The following is a 24,071-nucleotide window of genomic DNA, read 5'->3' on the forward strand; positions in this document are numbered from 1 at the left end:
CGTAATAAGATGATGCGTACTCTCTTAATTTGACACGATTTTATTGAATGTAAGTATATACCGCTGTGTACGAATGTATAGCTAAACAAGCGCCAAGTTTTCGCCGCATTTTAGTATCAAGCGCTGTATCTACGGTAGTGGTAAATCAATGGGTCTAGTTTTTATAGAAGCGACTCTCTGTCTGATCAACACCGGGCTGTCATCGGGTACTTATTTAAGACAACAGGACTAAGGCGCCTTAAGTGGGGTACGAAATTTTGCTCAGGACATCGTCTGGGATTATATTTGAAAGAACTAACGGTATAACGGTAACGACTCTGCGCTGAATGAGGGAAATTGTCGACCACGTCGTCGGGGTTGGGATCGTTCGGAGAACGCTTGACAGATTGTTGAACTGAACGATGAACTGAACTAATCTAGCTTACTTAGTATTTCATTAGCAAATAAAACAAAGTCATGTCAAGGTAACTTTAATACGAATCAGTAATCACAATACATCCGGAATGCCGGGTCTATGACTAATAAAAATAACTTCCTTTTCGGAAGTATTTTACTCTGAAAAACAATTTGTTTCATGAATCACGTAGTACCAGCGAACCGCTTATCATTTTATACTACGGTTATCATAAAACAACACATTACCTATCTTATGATAAGGTGTAGATACGAATACTTACATTATTGATTGGTATACTGAATTACTGGAAGTAGCGGCTTCGGTTGGTTTTGTTAGACTGCAAAACCCACAGTCAGAATCCATTATGACGTAGCCCAAGCCATATGGTATTAGGATCCCCGTAGACAAAACACAACATAACATAAGTTCTTGACTATATACTCAAATGGGTTTGTCAGAGGTACATCCAACACAAAACTAATTATACCCACACCTCACCGAGTTTTCTGCTAGACCAGCACGGTATAACCATCTATAACGCTCGAACCAACTGTTCTTCGCACCACTCAAGTTCCCTGGTAGTTGCGGCTTCTGAATAAGTACATCCCGCTTAGGGACGGTATTGAAAAATATCTGTGCCTCGGTACAAAATATACGATCCTAGCGACCCGATTACTCTAGTCATAGAGGCGACCAATCAGCTTACGACAACAAACACTTCACTCTTAAATATGTACCTGATTTCTTTACAGCACGTCTAAAACTATCCCTTAATATTATTTTTTTTAAATACCGTTTTCATCTCTGACCATGCGTAGAATTCCGTTTTCATGATATATATTTAAAGTTACTTAATACCTGACTTACTAAGATGCCAATAAAATACAAATGAAAAGCAAATTTCAGACACTTAACATACCTACGAAGATTTTATGCATTAACTACTTACATAAAAACACAACATCTAGAAGATGACATCAGCACTAAAGATACCAGTCAAGATAAGATGCACAATACAACAACAAGTTTTTTTTTAGTTTTGAATGCATAATGTAATGCCGAAGAGCAACATTTTAAACAGTTTGAGAAACTTATAATACCTACAGGTAATCAGTAAGTACTATTTTATAAATATTCTTATATAAGTGTTGACAAGGAAAGTTGTGGAATTGATAACCCCGATTGAACTCATTAAGAATAAAAATGAGGAGTATTATAGTCAGTAATCAAAGCAGACTGCAACGCAAGCCACTTATAAAAGCAACCGCAGCAAAAGTTACTAAAAATAGGTAGTATCAATAAAGCCCTAAATAGGGCTGCGAGGATTAGGACAAAGAATTTGGCGCACCTCGTTCCTATTCGTTATCTTATCATATCTCGTTGATAAAGCCATTATCAACGAGCACACAATGTACCCGCGAGCCAGTCCGAGACCGCTGTAGTCTGGCACCTGTCGTTTTTGCACGTATAAACGTATAGAAAAAATTGATAACAAATTAGTCTCAAATAATGTAAGTGCAAGTACCAAAACAATGGGTGTGATCAAGTTAGCTTTAATAGTACTCTTAGTTAGTGTAAGTGTTAGAGGACAGGACCCTATTGTTAATGAAGATGAGAAAACTGTTAGTGAAGTAAGTAATGTGATTGATGAAGAAGCAGTAGTGCCAGAAGAAAATGTTGAACCGGCGGCAGCAGCTGTTGTTGAAGAGACTGAAGTAGAAAACACAGATAATGCTGCTGAAGTGATATCAGAATCTGACCCGCTTCTAGTGAGAAGTGGGAAGTACCAAGTCCTGAGTGATGCGTTGACAGGGGATGCACCTACTGAGCTGGAAGCTGTGAACATCGACCCCAACGGTGGGCAAAGTGAGAGACAACTGCTGATGCCCAGTACAACGGCCCCGTCAAACACTTATGATCAATATGGTAAGTGTAGAATAATACATATACCTAATAAGTTATTTGAGTAACGGGGAATTACGCACTAAGTCACACTAACCCACCATGAAGCATGTATAGTTGTTTACAGAAAGCTTTTGTAACTTATTACAGTTTGTAAAGTAACATAGAACATTCTGATGAATGAGTCAGATCAGATAGATGACTCAAGACTCAAGACTAATGTTGATCAAACACAGCGTTCATTGACTCAATTACATGATATCTTCTTCTTCTATCGTGTGGGTTGTGAGGTGGATTACCAACCTTATCAACCCTGGTGTCAGGGTTACTGTTTAGGGTCTTTGCTTGACTTGTAAGAAGATAATTAAAACGCGGACTGTAGTTATAGGCACTATATAATAATTTAAAATATAACAATAAGTGGCGTCGTGGTGGCCGCCGTGGAGAAGTGAGTTTTTGACATTCGCGCCCCCCTCGCCGCACTCGCCGCCCGTCGTCGCCTGGTGCGTTTGGTTACACGCAACATCCTCCCCGGGTTGAAGTGCTTCAATGAAGTGGGAGAGGGCATATGTTGTTGAATGCCCGACGTACTGTTCCTTTCTTAGTCTTCAGATCGGCGACTCGAGTAATGCCGTCGCTGCCCGGATAAATGTTCACAACTCGTCCCAGGAACCATAGGAGCGGTGGTAGCGACTTATCCTTTATCAGTACTAGTGCGCCCAGTTTGAGGTCACTTGAAGAGGATTGCCATTTGATTCTTTGTTGTAGAAGAGACACGTACTCGGTACTGAAACGGGTCCAAAAATGTTGTTTTATGTGCTCTATGCGCTTATATCGCTCTAGATAAGTTATGTTGGCGTCGGCCACCTGTGGGTGAGGAACAAACATCAGTGATCGCCCAATCAAAAAGTGGGAAGGTGTGAGTGCGGTAAGGTCGAGAGGGTCGGAGGAAACAGGTATGAGAGGACGAGAGTTTAGAACTGCCTCTATTTGAGTCAGACACGTAGCCATCTCTTCATACGTTAGATGTGTGAGACCTAGTAAGCGTCGGAGGTGGTGCTTCGTTGACCGGACGGCCGCCTCAGCCAAGCCGTTAAAATGGGGACTGTAAGCAGGCGCAAAAAGAAATTGAATTCCCTTTAGAGCAAGGTCAGAAGATATGTTAGATTTTAAAAGGAAATTATGTAAATCGTTATTATAGCCAACAAAATTAGTGCCATTATCGGACGTGATGCTCTCCGGTTTTCCGCGGCGGGCTATGAATCGGTTAAGAGCGGCCATAAAGGCTTCTTTCGTGAGGTCCGTCACCAGCTCCAGATGCACAGCTTTAACTGAGAAACAAATAAATATGCACAGGTAGGATTTTATGAGCTTACAACCTCGTCCCTTCCGGTCAGCTATCATCACGGGCCCGGCGTAATCTACGCCGCAATTAAGAAAAGGGAATTCGAGCTCCGTTCTAGAAGAGGGTAATTGCCCCATTATGGGTTGCACTTGTTGAGCTTTATATCTGAAACATCTTAGGCAATTTTTAACAATTAATTTTGATAAGTTTTTTCCACCTAATGGCCAGTAAGTTTGTCGAATGTTTGCTAATAGCAACTGAGGCCCAGCGTGACATAAGTCTTTATGTAACATTTCAAATATTGTTTTAGAAATGTGATGCTTGCTACATAACAATATTGGATGCTTTACGTTGTAACTATAAGGAGATTTATCAAGCCTCCCCCCCACTCTTATTATGTCGTTTTGATCGAGGAAGGGTGACAATGGTAACAAACGATTTTTTCGTGGTAATGGCTTTCCACATTTTAGTATTTTATGTTCGTCTGGAAACATGTCAAGTTGTGCATTGCGTATTATAATGTTCATAGAACGTTGTAGTTCTGAAACAGTAAATGAGCCATTAAGTTTATCATTCTCTTTGCGACAATTATTAATGAATCTAGTAATGTATGTAATAACTCTTTGTAATTTAGGTAAGTTTGAGTACTTGCAGATAAGGTCATGAAAAGGGGAAGTGTTAGTGACATCTGTAGCATGACAAACGACCTCTGGTAGATCATGTTTCGCGTCATTCGGAATTATCGGCCAGTAAGTATCATTTTGTAATAAGAAAGTTGGTCCTGACCACCAAAGACTACAATTGCTAATGTGGTCAGCTCTCAGCCCGCGAGAAACAAGATCCGCCGGGTTGTCCTTCGACGGCACGTAGCTCCACACATGTCCGTCTGTAGTCTCTTGGACTTCATTAACGCGATTACGTACAAATGGTTTCAGATTCTGTGGTGGTGTAGACAGCCAACCTAACACAATAGTGGAATCGCACCAGAATCTACATCTTTTAATCTGTACGGTAAGCGACCCGAGTACTTTTGTACACAGTCTTGCACCCAACAAAGCTGCACAAAGCTCGAGACGAGGAATCGTTGTGGGTTTAATCGGCGCTACTCTGTTTTTTGACACTAACAGCTTGACACTGACCAGTCCTTCATTAGTGACTGATCTGACGTATACACATGCACCGTACGCGCGCTCTGACGCGTCTGTGAAAATATGCAGTTCAAGCAAAGAAGAGTTATCAGCAATTGCCCAACGTGGAATTTCCACTTGATTGAGAGCAGGTAATGTACATACGAATGAACTCCAAAGTTCTCTTATGTCATGTGGTACTTCATCGTCCCAGCCGATCCTGTTATTTGTCCAGAGCTTTTGCATGATCATTTTTGCCTCGACAACGCATGGACCGACAAGACCGAGTGGATCGAATATCTGGCTGATGACCGATAGGATATGCCTTTTTGTTACCTTTTCATGAAAATCAATACCAATAGAGAAAGACAAGACATCTAAGTTGCACAACCATTTTATTCCAAGTGTTTTGGAGGAAGCTTGACTATTGGTTGACAAGTCCAGAGTTGTGTCAGAGGGTGCGTCTTTATTTGCTACCTTATTTAAGATCTGTGAGCAATTTGATTGCCATTTACGCAGAATAAAATTTGCCGAAGCTAACACGGCCTTTACTTGTTTACAGAGCTCTACAGTGGAGTCGATTGAAGAACTACCGCTTAAGAAATCATCAACGTAGAAGTCCCGCTGTATTGCGGTTTTTACATTATCGTTTAGATCTTGTGTAGCTAGACTTACTAGACACTTGGTAGCTAAATATGGCGCTGATGCCGTGCCATATGTAACGGTGTTGAGAGTGTACGTCTTTAGGGGCTCAGTGACGTCATAGCGAAAGACGATCTGTTGAAGAGAACGCTGATTAGGATTGACATCAATGGCCCTATACATTTTTTCGATATCACTAGAAACTACATATTTGTGCTGGCGGAATCTTAGTATGATAGAAAGAAGATCATCTTGTACAACAGGGCCTACCATCTGGATGTCATTTAGGGACACGCCCGAAGAAGTGACGGCAGAGGCATCGAAGACTGTGCGAAGCTTCGTAGTTGTACTGGATTCCCTTACAACGCCATGATGAGGTAAGTAGTAATTTACTTGATTTTCTGCATTGTGAGAAGACTCTTTATTTTCAGACATGTGTCCCAAGCTTTCGTACTCGCGCATGAACTCGACGTATCTACTCTTAAAAACTGGATCACGCTTGAAACGGCGTTCCAATGACATGAATCGGACTTTGGCCGTTTCATAAGAATCTCCTAGTCTGTTCGGATCATCTTTAAGTGGAATGGTCACTATAAAGCGACCATCGTTTCCACGGAGAGTATTGTTTGAAAAGCTTTGTTCACAAGCGCGCTCTTCTGCTGTAAGTGTGTGCTTTGCCGAGATAGTATCAAGTTCCCAGAATTTCTCTAAGTTGGGTTTTTCGTCACTATCGGTGAAATGACACACATGTGCGGCTGAAGAAATAGGCTGAGCAACAAAGCCGGACACTATCCAACCTAATTTTGATTCATATAATTTGGGCTGATTTTTTCCTAGGTCAATAGAGGTGGAACATAAGACGTTCCAGAAAACTTCAGCACCTACAAGAATATCTATGGCCGACGGTATGTTGAACGAAGGGTCGGCGAGGTGCAATCCCGATGGAAGAGGGATATTATCGATTTCAATGAAAGAAGACGGTAAGGCCTTAGTTATTTTTGGTAGAATGAGGCAATCCACTTTTACCCTGTAGTCACTGTAATAAGACTCTATTTGGAGCGTGCAGGACTGTGTACTACTGGAGGCAAGATTGTTTATACCTGTAACTGTGGAGCTGACGTTACGTCGCGACAATCCCAGCTTACCGCAGAGGTCATCCGTCACGAAATTGGCGGTGCTGCCGTTGTCTAGCAACACCCTGGCATTGTGCCTGTTGCCCTTGTTGTCAACCACCCTGACGACAGCTGTGGAAAGCAAAACATGCGACGAAGCAGTAGGCTGCAAGGTATTGGTTGTCAAAGCAACATTGTTAGTTAAAGAAGGGTTTTCATGTATTGCATTTGTGACTGGCTGTTCTAGATGCAAAAGAGTATTATGTTTTTCCCTACAATACTTGCAATGGGACAGCCTGCATTTTTTATGCCAATGGCCTGGACGTAAGCAGTTCAAACATACTTTATATTCTTTTGCTTTTTGTATGCGTGACTCTAAGTTCAATTGCTTAAATGTTTCACAAGTGAAAAGAAAGTGATTTTGTTTACAAAGAGGGCATTTGATTTGTAGATGTGATGAATTTTTATTGGTTTGACTTGAAGTATCAGTAGCAATAATGAAGCTTTTTGCTTTGCTTGGCTCAATCTTACTTAATTTGAACTTGTCTTCAATAGTTTCTAATACAGTTGCCCTGTCATTCAAAAACTTACAAAATTGTTGCAATGTAGGTAGCTCTGAGAGGTTGTTTGAGTGCTCTTCCCAGTGACGGCAAGTGTCGACATCAAGTTTGGTGCAAATTATATAAATGACGAAAGCATCCCAATTGTCAGTAGCTTTTAATGTTTTAAGGGCTCTGATGTTTTTATTAGTTAAATCAACAATATTACGTAAGCCTTTACTTGACTCTTTTTTAATCGGATCTGCATGGTATAGTGCTTGAATATGATTATTTATAAGCAAGCGGTTATTGTCGTATCGTTCACATAGGTGTTCCCATGCTGTTTTATAATTTGCACTTTTGAAATCAATATTTTTAATTACTAACGCTGCTTCTCCTTGTAGAGAGGCGCGAAGATAATGGAACTTGCTTATATCGTCAATATTTTTAGTTGTATGAATTAAAGAAAGGTAAGTCTCTTTATATTCTAACCATGACTGATAGCTGCCATCAAAGGAAGGTAAATTAATTTTTGGTAAGCGCACAAAATTTTTCCCACCTGGCTCTGCATCCGCATCGTGGAACCGGTCAGACCCTCCTTGAAGCTGCGGCTCCAGCACCTTCTCCAGTAAGATGCGAGCCTGCGCCACCAATGTATGATACTGCGCTTCTAGTTGCTCGCGGTAGGAGAACATCACGTCCGGAGTGTCACTCAGGATCTCAATCTCCGTCTGTAATTTATCAAACTCTGGGTATACATCAATGAATTTACTAAAACGTCCATCTAAATCGATACGTTGTAAGTCTGTTATTTTTTCACAACTGAGTAATAATTTTAAGTAGTTTTCAAAGCTAGTAACTTTCGCTTTTATTGTTCTACGCCTTTTTAGAAGCTTGTCTAACTGCTCTTTATCACTCATGGTTAAATTGTTTATGTATACTCTTAATTTATGTTCTGTTCAAAGTTATAATTTGTTGTTCGACGCAAATTATTATGAATCAATTAAAGTAATATAAGAAGTGCTGCATCGACGATGCGTAATGACGTCGTCGCGCATACAATAGATCAGCTGTGACTGTGCCGGCAGGCCGTTCGAACTCACTATGTATGTATACCTACTAATGTATTTATCACAACTTATAATTGTTTACTGTTTGAAAGGAAGTATCTAAATAGATAATGATGTTATTACGTTATGACTTCAGTTAATAGTTACCTTCCAAATCAAATAGTGACAAGATGGAAATAAAATACGTATATAAAATGAAATTATAAGGCAGAAGGAAAGGAAACTGAAGGAAATGTATTGGAACAAACTCACAAAATGAATGTCCTTCCACTAAGGTGACTTCCACATTCCACACGTCCTAGATGATGACGCCGACTGTTGATGACGTCACGATTTGATTTCTAGAAAATTCTCGCAGTTCTCTGTCCTGCCGGCGGTGTTTGGCGGTCGAGTGACGACACGAAGATGCAGTAGAAAGGTTCGTCGTTTTATCGCTGGTATTCTTTGCGATATTTCACCAACTCGCCGATGATCAGGATCAAGATGACGTATCTCGTAGTAGTAACGGTTTTCCGCCTTCAACAAGTATTTTCTATAATCTTGAAGAATCGCAACTTTTTACTTTTTAGGCTCGAAGGACCATTGTTTAGGGTCTTTGCTTGACTTGTAAGAAGATAATTAAAACGCGGACTGTAGTTATAGGCACTATATAATAATTTAAAATATAACAATAAGTGGCGTCGTGGTGGCCGCCGTGGAGAAGTGAGTTTTTGACATTCGCGCCCCCCTCGCCGCACTCGCCGCCCGTCGTCGCCTGGTGCGTTTGGTTACACGCAACAGTTACTATTGAGCCGCCAAAGGCCCCTGACATGACTCATGTAACGATTACGTACTTACATCAGTAAGTAGTAACCGGGACCAACGGCTTAACGTGCCTCCCAAAGCGCGGATCGTCTTACTTTTGGACAATCAGGTGATCAGCCTGTAATATCCTAACCAAACTAGGGATCACAAAGTTATTTTTGTAATATGACCCACCGGGATTCAAACCCGTGACCTCCGGATCGTGAGCCCAACGCTCAACCACTGGACCATGGAGGCCGTACATGATAGATGAAAATAAAATTCTTTGTAAGTATATTTTAGGTCAAATATTTATACATTTTGTTTATTACAAGTGAGATATAACAAATGTAAATCGCTTTAGTTTACTACATGATTTTACCTCATGTAACGGGACTCATTAAAACTTATCTCAACCTAACTGTACTTGGTATTTAGTATTTTTTTATAACCTTAGAAGCTAGGTTATAACAGCAGTAACCATATAAATGCTATCTAGGTTACAATTCGTCAACGTTATCAAAAAATGATTTAGTTAACCATGATAAGGGCCGCACCCTATCACTCTTCTAATTAAAGAGGTATGATATGACTCCATACCATAGTATAGTATACCGTGCCACTTTTCAAACAGATAGGGTTATAGTATATGCAACTAATTGAGTAAGATAAGGGCAACGATACGTCCTTTATCAAAGAAGACAAACATAAGGTAGTTTCAAAATTTTACAATGTGAATGATTTCATCGCAAAGTTTGCTGATGGCTCTAACATTTTGGGTCGCGTGGCTGTTTACAAAAGAAACAAGAATGCTGAACTTCATAGAGATAAAAGATACTGACTTCCAGCTCATAATAATGATTACATTTTCATATAAGTAATGTAGATTATGAAGTGTAACTTAATAGAAATACGAAGAAAGAATGTAAGGAACCATGAAGATGAATATTTCTCAGACAAATAGATATGAATTGCGACTCATTGCTCGTAATTTTAGCATAAGTATATTTTTAATGAATGTAGTCAGTTCATGTTTGTATCATAAATGATTATCACGTGCTCACCGGTGAAGGAAAACATCGTGAGAAAACCCACATTCCCGAGAAATGCATTTTCGGAGGTATGTGATCTAACTTGTATTGAGCTGGTTTTCACTTCGCGGGTTGGAAGGTCTGACAGACAGTCGCTTCTGTAAATAACCGGCTCTGTCAAATCTTCAGGTAAGGTAAGCGGACCTTGTGACAAACGGGATAATGCTAAGTAGGGAGATGATGATGATTATTAATGTATACAGACGGCAGTGTACAGTCATGAGCAATATAATGTACCCACTTTAGGACTCTGTCGCACTAACATATTTGACATTTAGTGAGACTTACAGTTCAATTTGTCAAATAAGTTAATGTGACATAGTACCAAAGTGTATACATATTAATGCTCGTGACCGTACATAAGTTACTATTTAGACAAACTAAGTAATATCACTAATTTAAGAACCAAGCTCTTTTCGGCGTAGCATTCTCCATGCTACTTTTTTAGAGAATAATAGGGCGGTGGTTTCCCTCTTGCTTTCCGCCCCGCAGTACCCTGTCTTTGTGTAAGTACTTACACAAAAAAAATTACACAATATTTTTTGCAAAACAAGATACTTAGTAGTTATTTGTCACACCTAGATATCTAAATACTGGGAACGTTTTATTAATCACAACGTTATCTTTATCAAACAAATATGAGTACCATGGTGCACCTGTATCATAGGCACCTATGAGTTAGTCATTGCAAAATAAGCAAAGAATTGTGATTCACTAAATAAATATACTATGTAGCTTCCGCAGTGATTTGACATTCCTTTAGCTTATATTGGAAACACAAACAGAAATAAATAGAAATACGTTAACTAAAGGAACTAATTGTAGCGTTGACTGACAGCTACTTTCGGCGCCGCGGCGACTCTCGCTACGGCGGGTCTCTTTACGGCGAGTGGCCTTATTTTCCCTCTACGTCGAGCGAGTTTTGATGTTATTGTACAGTTATGGTAAAAACTACCTAGTTGACATCGTATTTATAGAACGTACACCTTGTATCCGTGATTCCAACTAATTTCAACATACGCACAAAGTCAACAGAAGACAATAGTTTTTTTTTTTATGTATAGTCGATCCGGAGCTCTGGGGTTCGAAAAAATTCAATTGATATCAACTCAGAATCATGGTCTGAATCATCCCCCTCAGTATTTGTTACGATGTCACTAACAACCTGTATATTGGTATTGACATAAAGTAGAAGACACGTAAGGGCGCTTACAGACCAACGATGGTGTCGACGACGTCGTAGAGTACTAAAGAGTGAAAATTATTATTATTTTTGTAGTAGATCTCGTCATTGTGGATTAAACAAATAACCACATCATCATCCCCCTAGCATTATCCCGTTTTTCACAAGGTCCGCTTACCTAACCTGAAGTTTTGACAGGTCCAGTTATTTACAAAAGCGACTGCCTGTCTGACCTTCCAGCCTGCGAAGGGAAAACCAGCCCAATACAGGTTAGGTCATATACCTCCGAAAATGCATTGAAATCGGGAATGTTTGTTTCCTCACGATGTTTCCCTTTACCGCTGAGCACGTGATAATTATTTACGATCCAAACATGAATTTGAAAACAAATTCGACGATCATTGGTTTAGGCCTGTGCTGGAAATAACCAATTCACATCATTGACGATAATTTCTAAGAAAAATCTTCAATCGTAAGCTTGTTCATTAAAGAAACAAAGAGGCTTCATGAGGTGTAAGTTGACATCACCATTACAGGAATCTACCTGTCCGATATCGAGTGATAACGTATCAGCTATCGAGGTCTTACCTCGATATTGTATGAAGCTAACAATATGTTTTATGAAAATGAAAATATTAATTCCACATAAGTGCTTACCTATTAATGTTCTTGTAAATATTTATTCTGAAACACAAAATGGATTTAAAAAAGCAGAAAATTTACTACATGAAACAGATACAATCAATTCATATAATGATAACGATTAAATGAAATTCAACATCAGATTTACACCGATTGAACCTGTTTTAATTTTTTGATGTAACTTGTTGTATATTTGCCGCAAATGGAATTATCAATAGGGAGCGCTAAGGGCTCTTATTCGGTTAACCTAATTTCATCTTACATTGATTTACTCATAAAAGTTAGTACTTAAATTAATTTATGCTGTATTTCATCAGCGAAGTCCACGTGAGTGGTTGTTAGCTAACAATTAGACCAATTCTACAATGAAATGAAAATTCTAAACCCAACAGCAACACATTTTTGAAACTTAAAAATAAGCTCACAATTGGTATAGTCAGAGGTACATCCATGTCAAGAGGAGCTAAGTACCGACACCTTACTGAGCTTTCTGTGAGACCAACGTGATGAGCCATACCGCCTATAATGGTCGAGTCAACTATGTCAGTTTTTGAATCTTGACTTATTAATTATCTTTGCAGCCCACATAGACGGCAGGGTACTCCCGTCCACGACCTATCAGAACAACGGACAGCCATACGTGATTACCAACCAGCGTCTCCAGCAGATCAGGTCCAACTTCATGTACTGGTTCTACGACATGGGCGGCAATGAGAACATCGGCGATTACCAGCGGGATATCCACACCTCCACGCCACAGATTCACAAGAACTTCAACTTCCAACTACCCTTCTTTGGGTTCAGATTCAATTATACGAGGGTAAGTGATTCGCTTGTATTTTTTTCGATTACGTCTAAAATATTGCATTTTATTTGTCAGAATTTCTGGTTTGGTAGACTAAAGACCCTTTCCTACAATGCCCTTTTCGTTATCTCTGACTAACCAATTGTGAGCTTATGTTTAAGTTTCAATATCTCGCCATCCAAAGAGGAGTAATTTTGACAATATAATAATATAATTATGTAGTCTTAACTGTTATACTTTGAATAATAAGTTATTTAGAGAAAGTTCGATTAGGAGGTATATTAGATGTTATTTTACTTGGTAGTTTTATCTTTAATTTGATATTCATGTTCTCATTTATTATATTCCTCACCGAACGGCTCTATCTCACTGGGACACCATAGTGTCGCAATTACTTTCAACCACAATTGAAAATTTCGTCTCTTGGAATCCCTTAAAAGTTTAGATTAGGCTTAAAATTCTATGAATATATATCAGTCAACTATGGCAAAGAGTACATCAGTTCGCTTCACAGACGTATAAAGCCTATGAATCATACGTCAGCTAGCACTTTATTATAGTAACCTTTTGGCGGCGAGGGTGTGCTGCCGAGGATGTAGCGAATTGAGCATAGTACTCAGCTAGCCACAAGTTGGTAGAGGGGCTAGGAATCGACGATCCACTTGTGTCATTTGGTATTTGTATACCGCTATGTAAATGTCGATAGCGCGTTTCAGGCATTATTGAATTATGACGCCGTCTGTTGCATGTAGGTGGAACTAGCTGGTCAACTAGTTGGGTCCGCCACAACTTTATTTACATTAGTTTTATGTCTTTTTTCTAGTTATCAATGAACGGCTACATCTACTTCAGCGATCCGCCAGACCACTACACATATCCACTGTCGTTCCCCGTCCGTGATTGGCCAAACGTCAACGATCCTTCTTTCATCGGTATCTTCTTCAGCAAGTGCCGTATTGGCAGCATGAGGCCTGAAGACCCTGACCAGAGAAGACCCGGAGTTTACTTCAGACTTGACAGAGATTTACAGGTAAAAAAGCTTTCTTCATGTACTTACTAATTTTAATACTTATTTTTTTAATTTTTATTTGTATGATGTGAAGGATGTGAACGTGGCGTACTCGTATTGTGGAATTTCCTCGATTGGCATTTATTATTTTGCTAGGTCTTCTAATCTCAATAAAACACCAGATTTATTTTATTCTCAATTGACATTAATTATCGATTATCGAACACAGTGAATGATAATTATATCACAGCTACGTTTTCTTGCATCTTTAAAATTGATATTTTGATGGATATCTAAATCTAGAAGCTGATATTTAGTTGGCACTAACCACAATAAGAATGAATGAATAAACATTTGCACATACTAACACAGTACATGTACAAGGAAAACCTAAAAGTGGGCAAAAGCTTTTTTGTAGCCAGATAGTAAATACCTTCAGAAGTAATACCTGCCAAAATCTCGTGAAAAATAACTCGGGGTGTCATATTTGCCCCAAGAACAAAGCCCCCAAGAAAAACCTCTAAATCCCTTATTTAATCCTGGATATTTTTGCCGGTAGACCCGTACCGACCAGCTGGGTGTGGAGATGAGGGAGCGAGTTACGTGGGACATCCGCGAGGGAGTCATCGGCTCCGAGACATTCTTCCCCAAACACGCCGTCACCATCACCTGGAAGAACATGTCTTTCGCTGGCGGTATCGACAACTCCTTATTCATGGTAAGATTTACCATGGTTAGGCATTACATAGTAAGGTTGACCAGGACAAGAGTACACTAAACAAGAAGTGGTTGAAGCCAAGCGTGGTCTCTGTCCCAGCAGGAAATAGTCTTATGTATATATGATTATCATCATCATCAGCCCATTAACGTCCCCACTGTTGGGGCACAGGCCTTCAGGTAAATATGATTAAATTTTACTTATTAAGGTCCTCGAGAGGGTTCAATTATAAAACTGACACCAAGGTTAGTGAGGATGTTCATCAACCTGACAACCCACACGGCAGAAGACAAAGCGTTTTTGGAATTATACATTTCTTGACCTGGGTCACTTGCAAACCTTCATACCTTCATACTTAATGTGGTATCATAGGTACACTCTTACTTCCTGGCCAATGCTCATGAAATCTTATGGTTATGGTCTTTGTATGTTGGTGAGCCTATTTACTGGTCTTTAGAGCTTTCTACATTAAAATCTCCTTGAAGATCATCACAAATATTCTGTGTATTCATACATTATTTACAAACTAATAAATAACGTAACGTTTTCCAGACAAATACGTTCCAAATGGTGCTGGCCACGGATGAAGTGTTCACATACGCTATCTTCAACTACCTGGAGATCAACTGGAGCTCGCACACGGAGGCTGGTGGCGATACCACTACTGGGGAAGGAGGTGTCCCTGCTTATGTAAGTACAACATTTTACGCATAAAATTATCGACTATATCCCGATTGGGGTAGTCAGAAATCCATCGCAAGATGAACTAATTACCCACACCTCGCCGAGCTTTCTGTTAGACCAATGTGATAAGTGGTGAGCCACATACATATAGCCGTCTATAATGGTAATCTAATCGTAATATTTATGAGTACCAAAAAAATTAACTACCTGCCTTTACTTTATTTCTCAGATTGGATTTAACGCCGGTAATGCCACAAGGAGCTACGAGTACAAGCCGTATTCACAAGCATCCGTGCTTAGAGATCTAACTGGAAGAGGCTGGGCCAACGGCTTCCCGGGCCGACACATATTCAGGATAGACGAAAATATACTCATGGGCACTTGTAATAAGGATATTGGTAAGTAAAGTTCTTTCAATTCTTGTTCCAAATTCCAAACAAATCATAAGTGATGATATCTTGAGTACTCAGACACTGCTACCATTCACTATCACACGCTCAGATTCAGCCATCCAGAAGCATTGATTTCAGTTATCACTCGCTGAGTCTCTCCCTTCGTCTTTTTATATGTATGTAATATGTATGTATGTAGTTGACTCTATGACAATTTTCTAAAAAAAATAGCTGCTCAGCGGATTAGGTGAGTGAATGTAGTTGATAGTTACTATCGCATTTATATTATTATGTATTTACTTAAACAACTCCTTTGTCCTCAGATGGTGCTAACCTCCCGCTGATGTTCGCCCCCGAGAGCGGCAACATGCTTGGGGGCACCATCGTCAACATCACGGGCCCTTGCTTCAACCCCAATGACCGTATCACCTGCCGCTTTGACACGGAAGCCGTGGTTGGTGCCGTGGTTGACGTCAACCGAGCCATTTGTGTGCAACCACGGTTCTGGCACAACGGCTACGCCAGGTTCGAAATCGCCATCAACAACGAACCTTACAAGTGGAAAGGAAAGTTCTTCGTCGGTAAGTAAAGTTTCATCGACTGAAAGAAAAATGATTTATTTCTATAATGGACGCCACAATACAAACTTATGATCGTATAAGTACAACAAAAAGACACAAAACAGGGACTCAACAATACTCAAATACTTGATTGCACCTTACAACAAAAGCTAAGTATACTATAGGCAGAACAGAAAGACCTTATCTTTTGTAAAGGAATTATTCAACAAATCCAAGTTTTGGGCCGATACTATTTAGTTTGCCATCGACACGATAAGAAGAACAAATCCAAGGTATCCGTGGTAGAAATAAAATTAACCATAGAATGATGAATCCAGAAGATATATCCAAAATATAATTAAAGGCGTACTTAAAGTTATATTTCAATTGCAAACAAACCTTTTAGGTACCGTATTAATGATGATGATGTGTAATAATAATTGATATTTTCTTACAGAAACACCCGCGACGGCCGCTGAGAAGATCTTCTTCTCCGATAACTCCGTCCACGAACGCTATCCTCCAGAGGTCAAAATTACTTGGGACCGCTTCAACTTGACCACCAACCTTAACGTTCAACTGCAGATCAGCTTGTGGGGCTATAAAGAAGTGACCATCAGACCACAGCTTGAATTCATCGACATGATCGAAACAGGAGTCGCAAATACTGGAGAGTACATTATAAACCCACAGAACTTTAGAAACAGGGAGAATATCATGCATAACGACATGCAGTTCGGATTCCTTCAAATCAATTTGACGACCCCTGAAGTTTATAAAGGAGTCACAATATCTCCGTAAGTAATGCTTTGCGCACGGACATAAATCTTTGTAACTGCTCAATACATAATCTTAAGGATTGAATACAACTTGCTCATGTTTTAACAGGATCCTATGGAGTCGTCCTATTCCCCTAGGCTGGTACTTCGCTCCGCAATGGGAGAGGATCCACGGACAGCGCTGGCCACATACTATGTGCAACAACTGGCTCCGAACAGACAGATTCCTCAAGAACTTCGCTTCTCAAGTGTGGGTGTGTCCTTGCACCTTGGAGCACGCGCTTTTGGACAAGGGTCGATTCATGCCGGACGTCAACTGCGATAGAGATTTGAACCCGACGTGCAGATATCACTGGGGAGCTATTCACTGCGTCAAGAGTGGGTCTCCAAGGTAAAAAAAATATATCTGAATATAGAACTTCCTTACGCAGATCTTCACAAAGATATTAAGAAGTATAGGTATTCATTTTGATTATATTTGTTTCCAGTGCGGAAGGATCTGGTCAGCAATGCTGCTACGACAAGAACGGTTTCCTCATGTTGTCATACGATCAGATGTGGGGATCGCGTCCCCTGCGTTCCCACGACTTTGGATTCACTCCATACAATGAGGCCAACAAGGTAACTAATCAGTAATTACTGAAATCCTATTATCAAACAGAATTGTGGAGAGTCGCTGTGGGCCTGTGGTACACCGGCTTGCTTCTCAATCGGGGAGCGCGGATTCGAACCCCAGTACCGAACTTGCACCAATGATGATTTCACTAACGCAGTTGATTTGATCATTATAGACGGCTATATGGCTCACCACCTATCACGTTGGTTAAACAGAAAGATCTTACTATGGACCCTAATTGGAATATAGTTATGAGCTTATGTTACGTATATGTAACAAACAAAATCAATAGCCTAGGTTTATGGAAAAGCTTCATTGCCATAGTTCCCTTCCTCGTTCAAGACAACAGGCCGATTGTAGCTGCTATGATGCTGAGATGTTCTTTGTTAATTCTTCACATAAGTATCACATATCTTTATCCTGAGAGAGCTCTGGTCTACTGGAAGTTACCTATGTAAACATACATTATTCATAAACTCACGCCAATTTCCCACCAGCGTAAGCAGACACTATGGAATTCCATTTGATTCGATCCTGACACACTTCTCTTGTTTCCTCCACATGCATCAATCGTTTCATACACGCACGCCGGTTCAGAGTAGATCGTACGAAACCTTTTCTAAGGATGTCTCCAATTTGGTCTTTGAAATTTGGTTACCTATGTGAAACTAAAATAATAATTTGAATTTGCATGTGAAACTTTTGTAATCCCAGGTGCCGTCGCTGTCCAATTGGTTCCACGACATGATCCCGTTCTACCAGTGCTGCATGTGGCAAGAAGAGCAGGCTGTTGGTTGCGAAACCTTCAGGTAACTAATCTTTCTTTATAACATAATATACTTTATAATATAATTACTTATAAATATTTTGTTAGAATGTAATTAATGGTTCAGACTAGGCAGCATGGTGTTATGATCTTAGCCTGTCCCTTAAATAAGCTAAAGGAAAAAAATAAGTTTATAAGATAGATGGCTACTCGATGGTGTGTTTGGTTTTATACAGGGTGTTAGTAACATCGTACCAAATACTGATCATGATTCAGCTTGTGATATTGTTAAACGATAGGTATATAACCTGTCACTACGTATGGGTTCTGTTCGTCATACCCATTTTAGAATTTTGTAAGTTCTTTCGTTCGTAAGCAAGTTCTTTTGGTAGCTATTAGCCAAGTGACTCCTCGAGGGTTCGTAATGGCTCATTACCAACGTAACTAGCTACTGGCTTGAGTTATCTAGAGGCTGTTTGTAGCTAATAATTTACGTGTATCATAGATCATCTAATGAATGAATGAATCATCTGTGAATGTCCTTTGCTCTCTCTCTTACTGTTGTCAAGTTACGTTCTTTCATACAGATTCGAACGTCGTCCATCGCAAGACTGCGTGGCTTACCAGTCTCCAGGTGTGGCTGGGATATTTGGTGATCCGCATATTGTTACCTTCGACGACCTGCAGTATACCTTCAACGGCAAAGGTAAGGTCTTCAACGGCAAAGAAACATAGATTCTTTATTAACCACTTGGATCCATTGCACGGCTCCATTGATGGACTCTAGCATATTTTCTCCACCACTTACTTCATTCTCAGGATTATGGCCTAATAATAACCTGTCACAATAGAATAGGTACTTTATAAATCCAGCTGCAGGTTCTCATTTCAATTTATAACGAGGATTTGGAGTGGCAACCTCTCGTGGCATCTTTCTTACGCCTTCGCCAATCATGGGCGGATCCAGAGGGGGGATTGGGTCATGACCCCCATGACCCCGAAGGGGACAGGTTGGGTCAGTGGTGGCCACTGCAATTTTATCTAATTCTCTACGGAGATAGGTCGTCTGCGCCCTGGTGCCCCCACCCCGACATAAAAACTCGACCCGCTCCTGTTGCCAGTACAGCTTAACTGTGTGATATTACTTGAAGTACAAGTGTCTTCCTCCAGGTGAATACGTGCTGGTGAGGGTGGACCACCCGCAGTTTAAGCTGGATGTCCAAGGTCGCTTCGAGCAGGTCCCGAGGAATATCTACGGCGAGGTCAACGCGACTCAAATCACATCCATTGTAGCGGCGTCCAACAACTCAGTGCCGGTTGAAGTAAGTCACTTTACTAATATTCTTCAGTGGACTTTACCCCCGATGCTATCTCTGAGATCTATTCTTCTTCCATGATTAGATGAGTGTACAGGGTGTTAGTGACATCGTAGCGAATACTGAGGGAGATGATATCAAATGGAATTTCCTGTCGGAAAATTCATGACAACTTTTGTGTTTTATTACTTTACCATGCTTTTGCGACGAAAAATTCCACCTAATATCAACTCAGAATCATAGTCTGAATCATCCCTCAAAGTTTTAGGTAGTCAGTTACATTATGTATAATGCTTTTGTAAAACGGAAATGTGCGGTGTGGCAATCATTGAAAGTAGCGAATGACAACAAGAACAACATTTTCTTAATGGAAAATGTTTCATTGTCATCATCACCTCGTGACATTGGTATCAGAATTCATAAATACCAATCAATCTGTTCGTAGGTGCGACTTCGTCCTCAACACGCCCAATGGCGTTACAGGCTGGACGTTTTCGCGGACAACAAGCGAGTTTACTTCGACAGACCTGCACTCAGAGTACAGTACTTCCCAGGTAAGAACATAAGGGTCTGCTTCACCACCTGCTGGTAAACTAATAACGACCAGCATGCGCAACGTGGTAAAATCATCGATCGATTCCATCAATTTTGTCAAAATTGATAAGTTTATTTTTTCCCTAACATGCGTGGCACGTGATTATGTTCGTATTTTGACAGAACGACATGACTTATTTGGGTTGACGTATTAGCACTAATCGACAAAACGACATAATTATATCGTCAGAATCGATACAATGACGGGGAGAAAATTTTATCCCTACAGTTAGCCCTACAGAGTATCTGATAGCAATACCGATTACCTACTACTAGAAGGCCTGATTACATCTCAGGACATAGAATAAGTGGCTGCAGCTGTCTTCTCATACCTAGTAGATTTATCCACGATAACGATTTATAGGCGTGAGTTTATATTACACTTACAATACAAGAAATAAACATAAAATTGCTATTCAAAATTCTAGATTAAGTAAATTAAATTCATCTTTTTTGGGGTTATGTATACGTTTTTACAATAAAATACCAGATAATATTTTAAATTTGTCAGAAAATAAATTTAAAGCTCACGTGAAGCTTACTTTATGTAAAAAAGCTTATTATAAGATTAATGACTACCTAAATGATAAAAATGTCTGGTATTGAATGTGTTCCTCTAGTTATTAAATAACTTGTAATGTATATCCTCATTGGTTTTTAAAAGATGTGTTGCTGTTGCAGTTTCTTGTCATTTCTTCTCCTCAGCCATAACACCTTGCGAAATGACGTAAATTCAAAAATGTTACATTGACCTTCAACAAGTTTATCCATGATAATTACGTTGAATAAATGATTCTGATTCTGATTCTATTTTTAGTAAATACACAAATACCGAAAGCACTCGTAGCTGCTATATCAGAATGTTGATGGTTTCACATCCATCAGACTGGTTGAAACTCAATCGTTGTAGCAACACCTTCTTAAAAGTATGTTTCGTTGCAGGTGTGACAGTGTACCAGCCTATGTACGTCCTCAACCAATCGGAGATCGTCATCATGTTCGCGTCGGGCGCAGGAATCGAGGTGGTTGAGAACAGAGGCTTTATGAGTGCCAGGGTCTACCTGCCGTGGACTTACATGGTAAGAATGGAAATGTACAGATAAGCTTATATTGCATCCATCTTAAGATACCAAAAAAAAATCTTCGCTAGCGCAATGCTCCTGAATGATCCTATCATGTCGTATACTGAACTGGAATTTGTGGCTGTGTTCACAACGGGGACGCGAGTTTTTATACAGTATCTCTCTTTATACTTACTGTATAAAAAAACCCACTTCTACAGTATAAATTATTACTCCCATCTGATTGTGGTGCTTTCTAAGTTTCCTCTTCCACTTAACGAAGTCCTAATAGAACGCTATTGGATGAATCCAAAGATCATACACAATAGGTTCTTTTTTACCACATCTGTCTGTCATTTAGCTAATCGTTCTCTGGGTCTGGACCCTGGGAAGTTCAGAATTATATAATCATGCATACGCATTAAAGTTATTAAATACCAATATGATTTCAGAATCAAACTCGAGGATTATTTGGCAACTGGTCACTAGACGTAAATGACGACTTCACGAGACCTGACGGAACCTTAGCTCCTGTCAATCTGAACAACTTCCAGTCGGCACACAGAGACTTTGCTCAATATTGTAAGTACCAAGTAGACTTTGCCAGTACTTTTTCTGGCACTGCTGGAGGAGGAATTATAAAGTAAATAAATATTTTCTTATGCGGTGTAAGGTGATGTGCGATGATAAATGACGAGTGGTAACTAATACATAAATAATCTTGCTTGACAGGGCAATTATCAGATCGAGAGCAGCGAGACATAGGAGTGGCTCTCTTTATGAGAGAGTACGGCCGAACAGCAGCTTACTTCAACGACAACAATTTCATACCGAACTTCATCCGGGAACCAGCTGACTTCCTGCCCGTGAACAGATCGCATGACGTGGCCCGAGCCATCGACCTGTGCCAGGACTCGTACCAGTGTCGATATGACTACGGCATGACTCTCAACAGAGACATGGCTGAGTTTACTAAGAACTACTTGGCCTCCATTGTAAGTATCATAAATATTGTACAAATAAATGACAGACGCGACGTAGAACCACTCACTATAAAGAGACTCGCCTTCATTGACTTGCAGACTGTAGAAATAAAATGCCGATTGTTCTCCACCATGCATGTATCCACTTCGTGTATATTATCGTAATAACTTTAGTCAATTCGTTACAAAACACGTACGACAATATAAAGACCTGTTTTTTGACGTGACATTTTACGTGTGAATTATCTTCTTGGCCGTATAAATGGGGAGTGCTAAGGGCTCTTACCACAACAGGCCTGAGTGTGCCCAGTTGGATGCGAATTTCGGCTCAGGGCGTCGTCTGAGAGGATAATATTTGAAAAAAATAATCGACCTATAGTGGATGATAGCGATAAGCGCTGAATATAAAGACCGGCGAATACAAATTCATAGAGAAAATTTAGAACCTTTTTAAAGATGTTTTAATGTTTAGTTCTTATTTTCAAGTCGTATACCTCTCTTGACTCCCTCTGCTGAGCACAGGCGCTCCAATCAACCGAAGGGGGTATGGAGTATACTCTTGGTGGTTGGTGGAGGTGTTTGGGTTAATTTATGGATAGGTTGTGTTTAAGTTTGTATGTATCATGATCCGTTTGACATGACTGTTCGTCATAGCGAAGTCATCTCTTTGAAAGATTAGTCATCTTGTCATTTACTTGTTGCATTAAATATGCATTTAAGATTTCTCACGGTTGCGGGGTTCCGTTGACAATCGAATAATCCGTTGTTACGTGAGGTAATTAGTTAGGTGCATGTTAATAGGTACCTCATGTACGAGGACTATCGTTACAAAACATAGGTTTAGGGACGATTATTCGGATATCGTGGAAAGGATGCAGCAAATGACGTCACAAACATACTGTAGAGAGAGATTAGTCTTCAGTCATAAGCATAATATCCTTAACAGGGTGACTATTAAAGGCCACATTGAAACAATTAATTTAAAAAGCAATATTGCTATTTGACATTGTTTGTATTGCGTCCTTTTTTATGTAAGTAAGTAGTTACCCAAATGTGTATGTTGCATTCTTGCTGTTTTTCATTAATTGTTTTAATTATTATTATTATTCATTTATTTATTTATAAAGTTACATACAACATTAGAGTGTGCGCTGGCCAGTGCGCTGTATGACGAGAAAACAATATAAAAAACTAATATCAAAATAAATAGTGAATGGAAAAGAAACAAAAAGAAATGACGATGATTTGATTAATATGGGCCCCTGCGGGCTTAGCACCGTAAGCGCGCGACTCTTTCTCGCCTCGACATACGTCATCCGTCACTCTCTCAAAGTACTGGACATAAAGAGACAGACGACCTCTGTCGCGGCGAGAAAGAGTCGCGTGTTTACGATGCTAGGCCCGCTGGTCGTTTTAGGCGGAACCCTTTGGTTTAATACCAAAAACAAAATGCGTTTTATCAATAGTCGCGTGTGCAGATGCGAGTCGTTTGTCGCGTCTATCCATTGTTCGCTAATTGCAATGCGCGGTCAAGGCCCAACCTGTGGCTATCTATGGAGAAATCTCAAACAGTTTCCCTTTGGGCTTCTTGGCGGTGAAACATCATATTACTTATCTGCATATAGTGGATTTTATTATTAGCTGAGTAACAAAAAAAAAACAAATTATAAGGTTGGAATTCATATCAAATCAGAGTGGGTTATCGTTTGTCCGGGCAGTTAACACCGTTTGCGGCAAATCTACAATACGTCACGTCAAAAAAAATACATCGTTAACTTGTGCAAAAGATGTCGATCCCTATTCGTGATTTAAATATTATTTTGCAACTGATCAATTTCCTCATAGCACGAGATTGAGAGCCTATTTAGCTCTGTGGCATCTACTATTGGAAACAGTTTTAGACAAATGATACCTGTATTAAAAACAAAAATTTTAATAATGTGTTTTTTGTTATT

General features: G+C 39.8%; 2 protein-coding genes across 5 annotated transcripts in view; one reads left to right on the plus strand and one right to left on the minus strand.

The window, feature by feature from the left end:
- Positions 1-1,629: 1,629 nt before the first annotated feature.
- The window catches only part of LOC126375627 (protein mesh), a 29,163-nt gene continuing 6,721 nt past the window's right edge, over positions 1,630-24,071 (plus strand). For 2 of the 3 annotated variants that reach the window (XM_050022620.1, XM_050022617.1), the window contains exons 1-17: positions 1,630-2,323; positions 12,415-12,653; positions 13,462-13,668; positions 14,207-14,365; positions 14,918-15,055; positions 15,279-15,447; positions 15,765-16,022; positions 16,459-16,798; positions 16,890-17,171; positions 17,269-17,401; positions 18,111-18,205; positions 18,750-18,868; positions 19,333-19,484; positions 19,924-20,032; positions 21,015-21,151; positions 21,586-21,715; positions 21,866-22,128. In XM_050022620.1, coding sequence (XP_049878577.1) covers positions 1,930-2,323; positions 12,415-12,653; positions 13,462-13,668; positions 14,207-14,365; positions 14,918-15,055; positions 15,279-15,447; positions 15,765-16,022; positions 16,459-16,798; positions 16,890-17,171; positions 17,269-17,401; positions 18,111-18,205; positions 18,750-18,868; positions 19,333-19,484; positions 19,924-20,032; positions 21,015-21,151; positions 21,586-21,715; positions 21,866-22,128 — 3,324 coding nt within the window. In that variant the 5' untranslated portion in view covers positions 1,630-1,929. The remainder of the gene's footprint in view (positions 2,324-12,414; positions 12,654-13,461; positions 13,669-14,206; positions 14,366-14,917; positions 15,056-15,278; positions 15,448-15,764; positions 16,023-16,458; positions 16,799-16,889; positions 17,172-17,268; positions 17,402-18,110; positions 18,206-18,749; positions 18,869-19,332; positions 19,485-19,923; positions 20,033-21,014; positions 21,152-21,585; positions 21,716-21,865; positions 22,129-24,071) is intronic. The other variant, XM_050022619.1, reaches the window with a different exon arrangement.
- On the minus strand, positions 2,677-8,911 carry LOC126375733 (uncharacterized). 2 transcript variants are annotated; one of them, XM_050022832.1, is made up of 2 exons: positions 7,624-8,911; positions 2,677-3,086 (listed from the first exon to the last, which is right to left on the minus strand). In XM_050022832.1, the coding sequence occupies exons 1-2, from the start codon at positions 7,982-7,984 to the stop codon at positions 3,010-3,012; spliced, it is 438 nt and encodes a 145-aa protein (XP_049878789.1). In that variant the 5' UTR covers positions 7,985-8,911; the 3' UTR covers positions 2,677-3,009. The 2 variants fall into 2 exon arrangements, with proteins under 2 accessions (XP_049878789.1, XP_049878790.1); XM_050022833.1 differs by having other exon boundaries at positions 2,677-3,166.

Source organism: Pectinophora gossypiella, chromosome 19 (genome assembly GCF_024362695.1).
Source record: "Pectinophora gossypiella chromosome 19, ilPecGoss1.1, whole genome shotgun sequence".
In the NCBI taxonomy this organism is placed as follows: domain Eukaryota; kingdom Metazoa; phylum Arthropoda; class Insecta; order Lepidoptera; family Gelechiidae; genus Pectinophora; species Pectinophora gossypiella.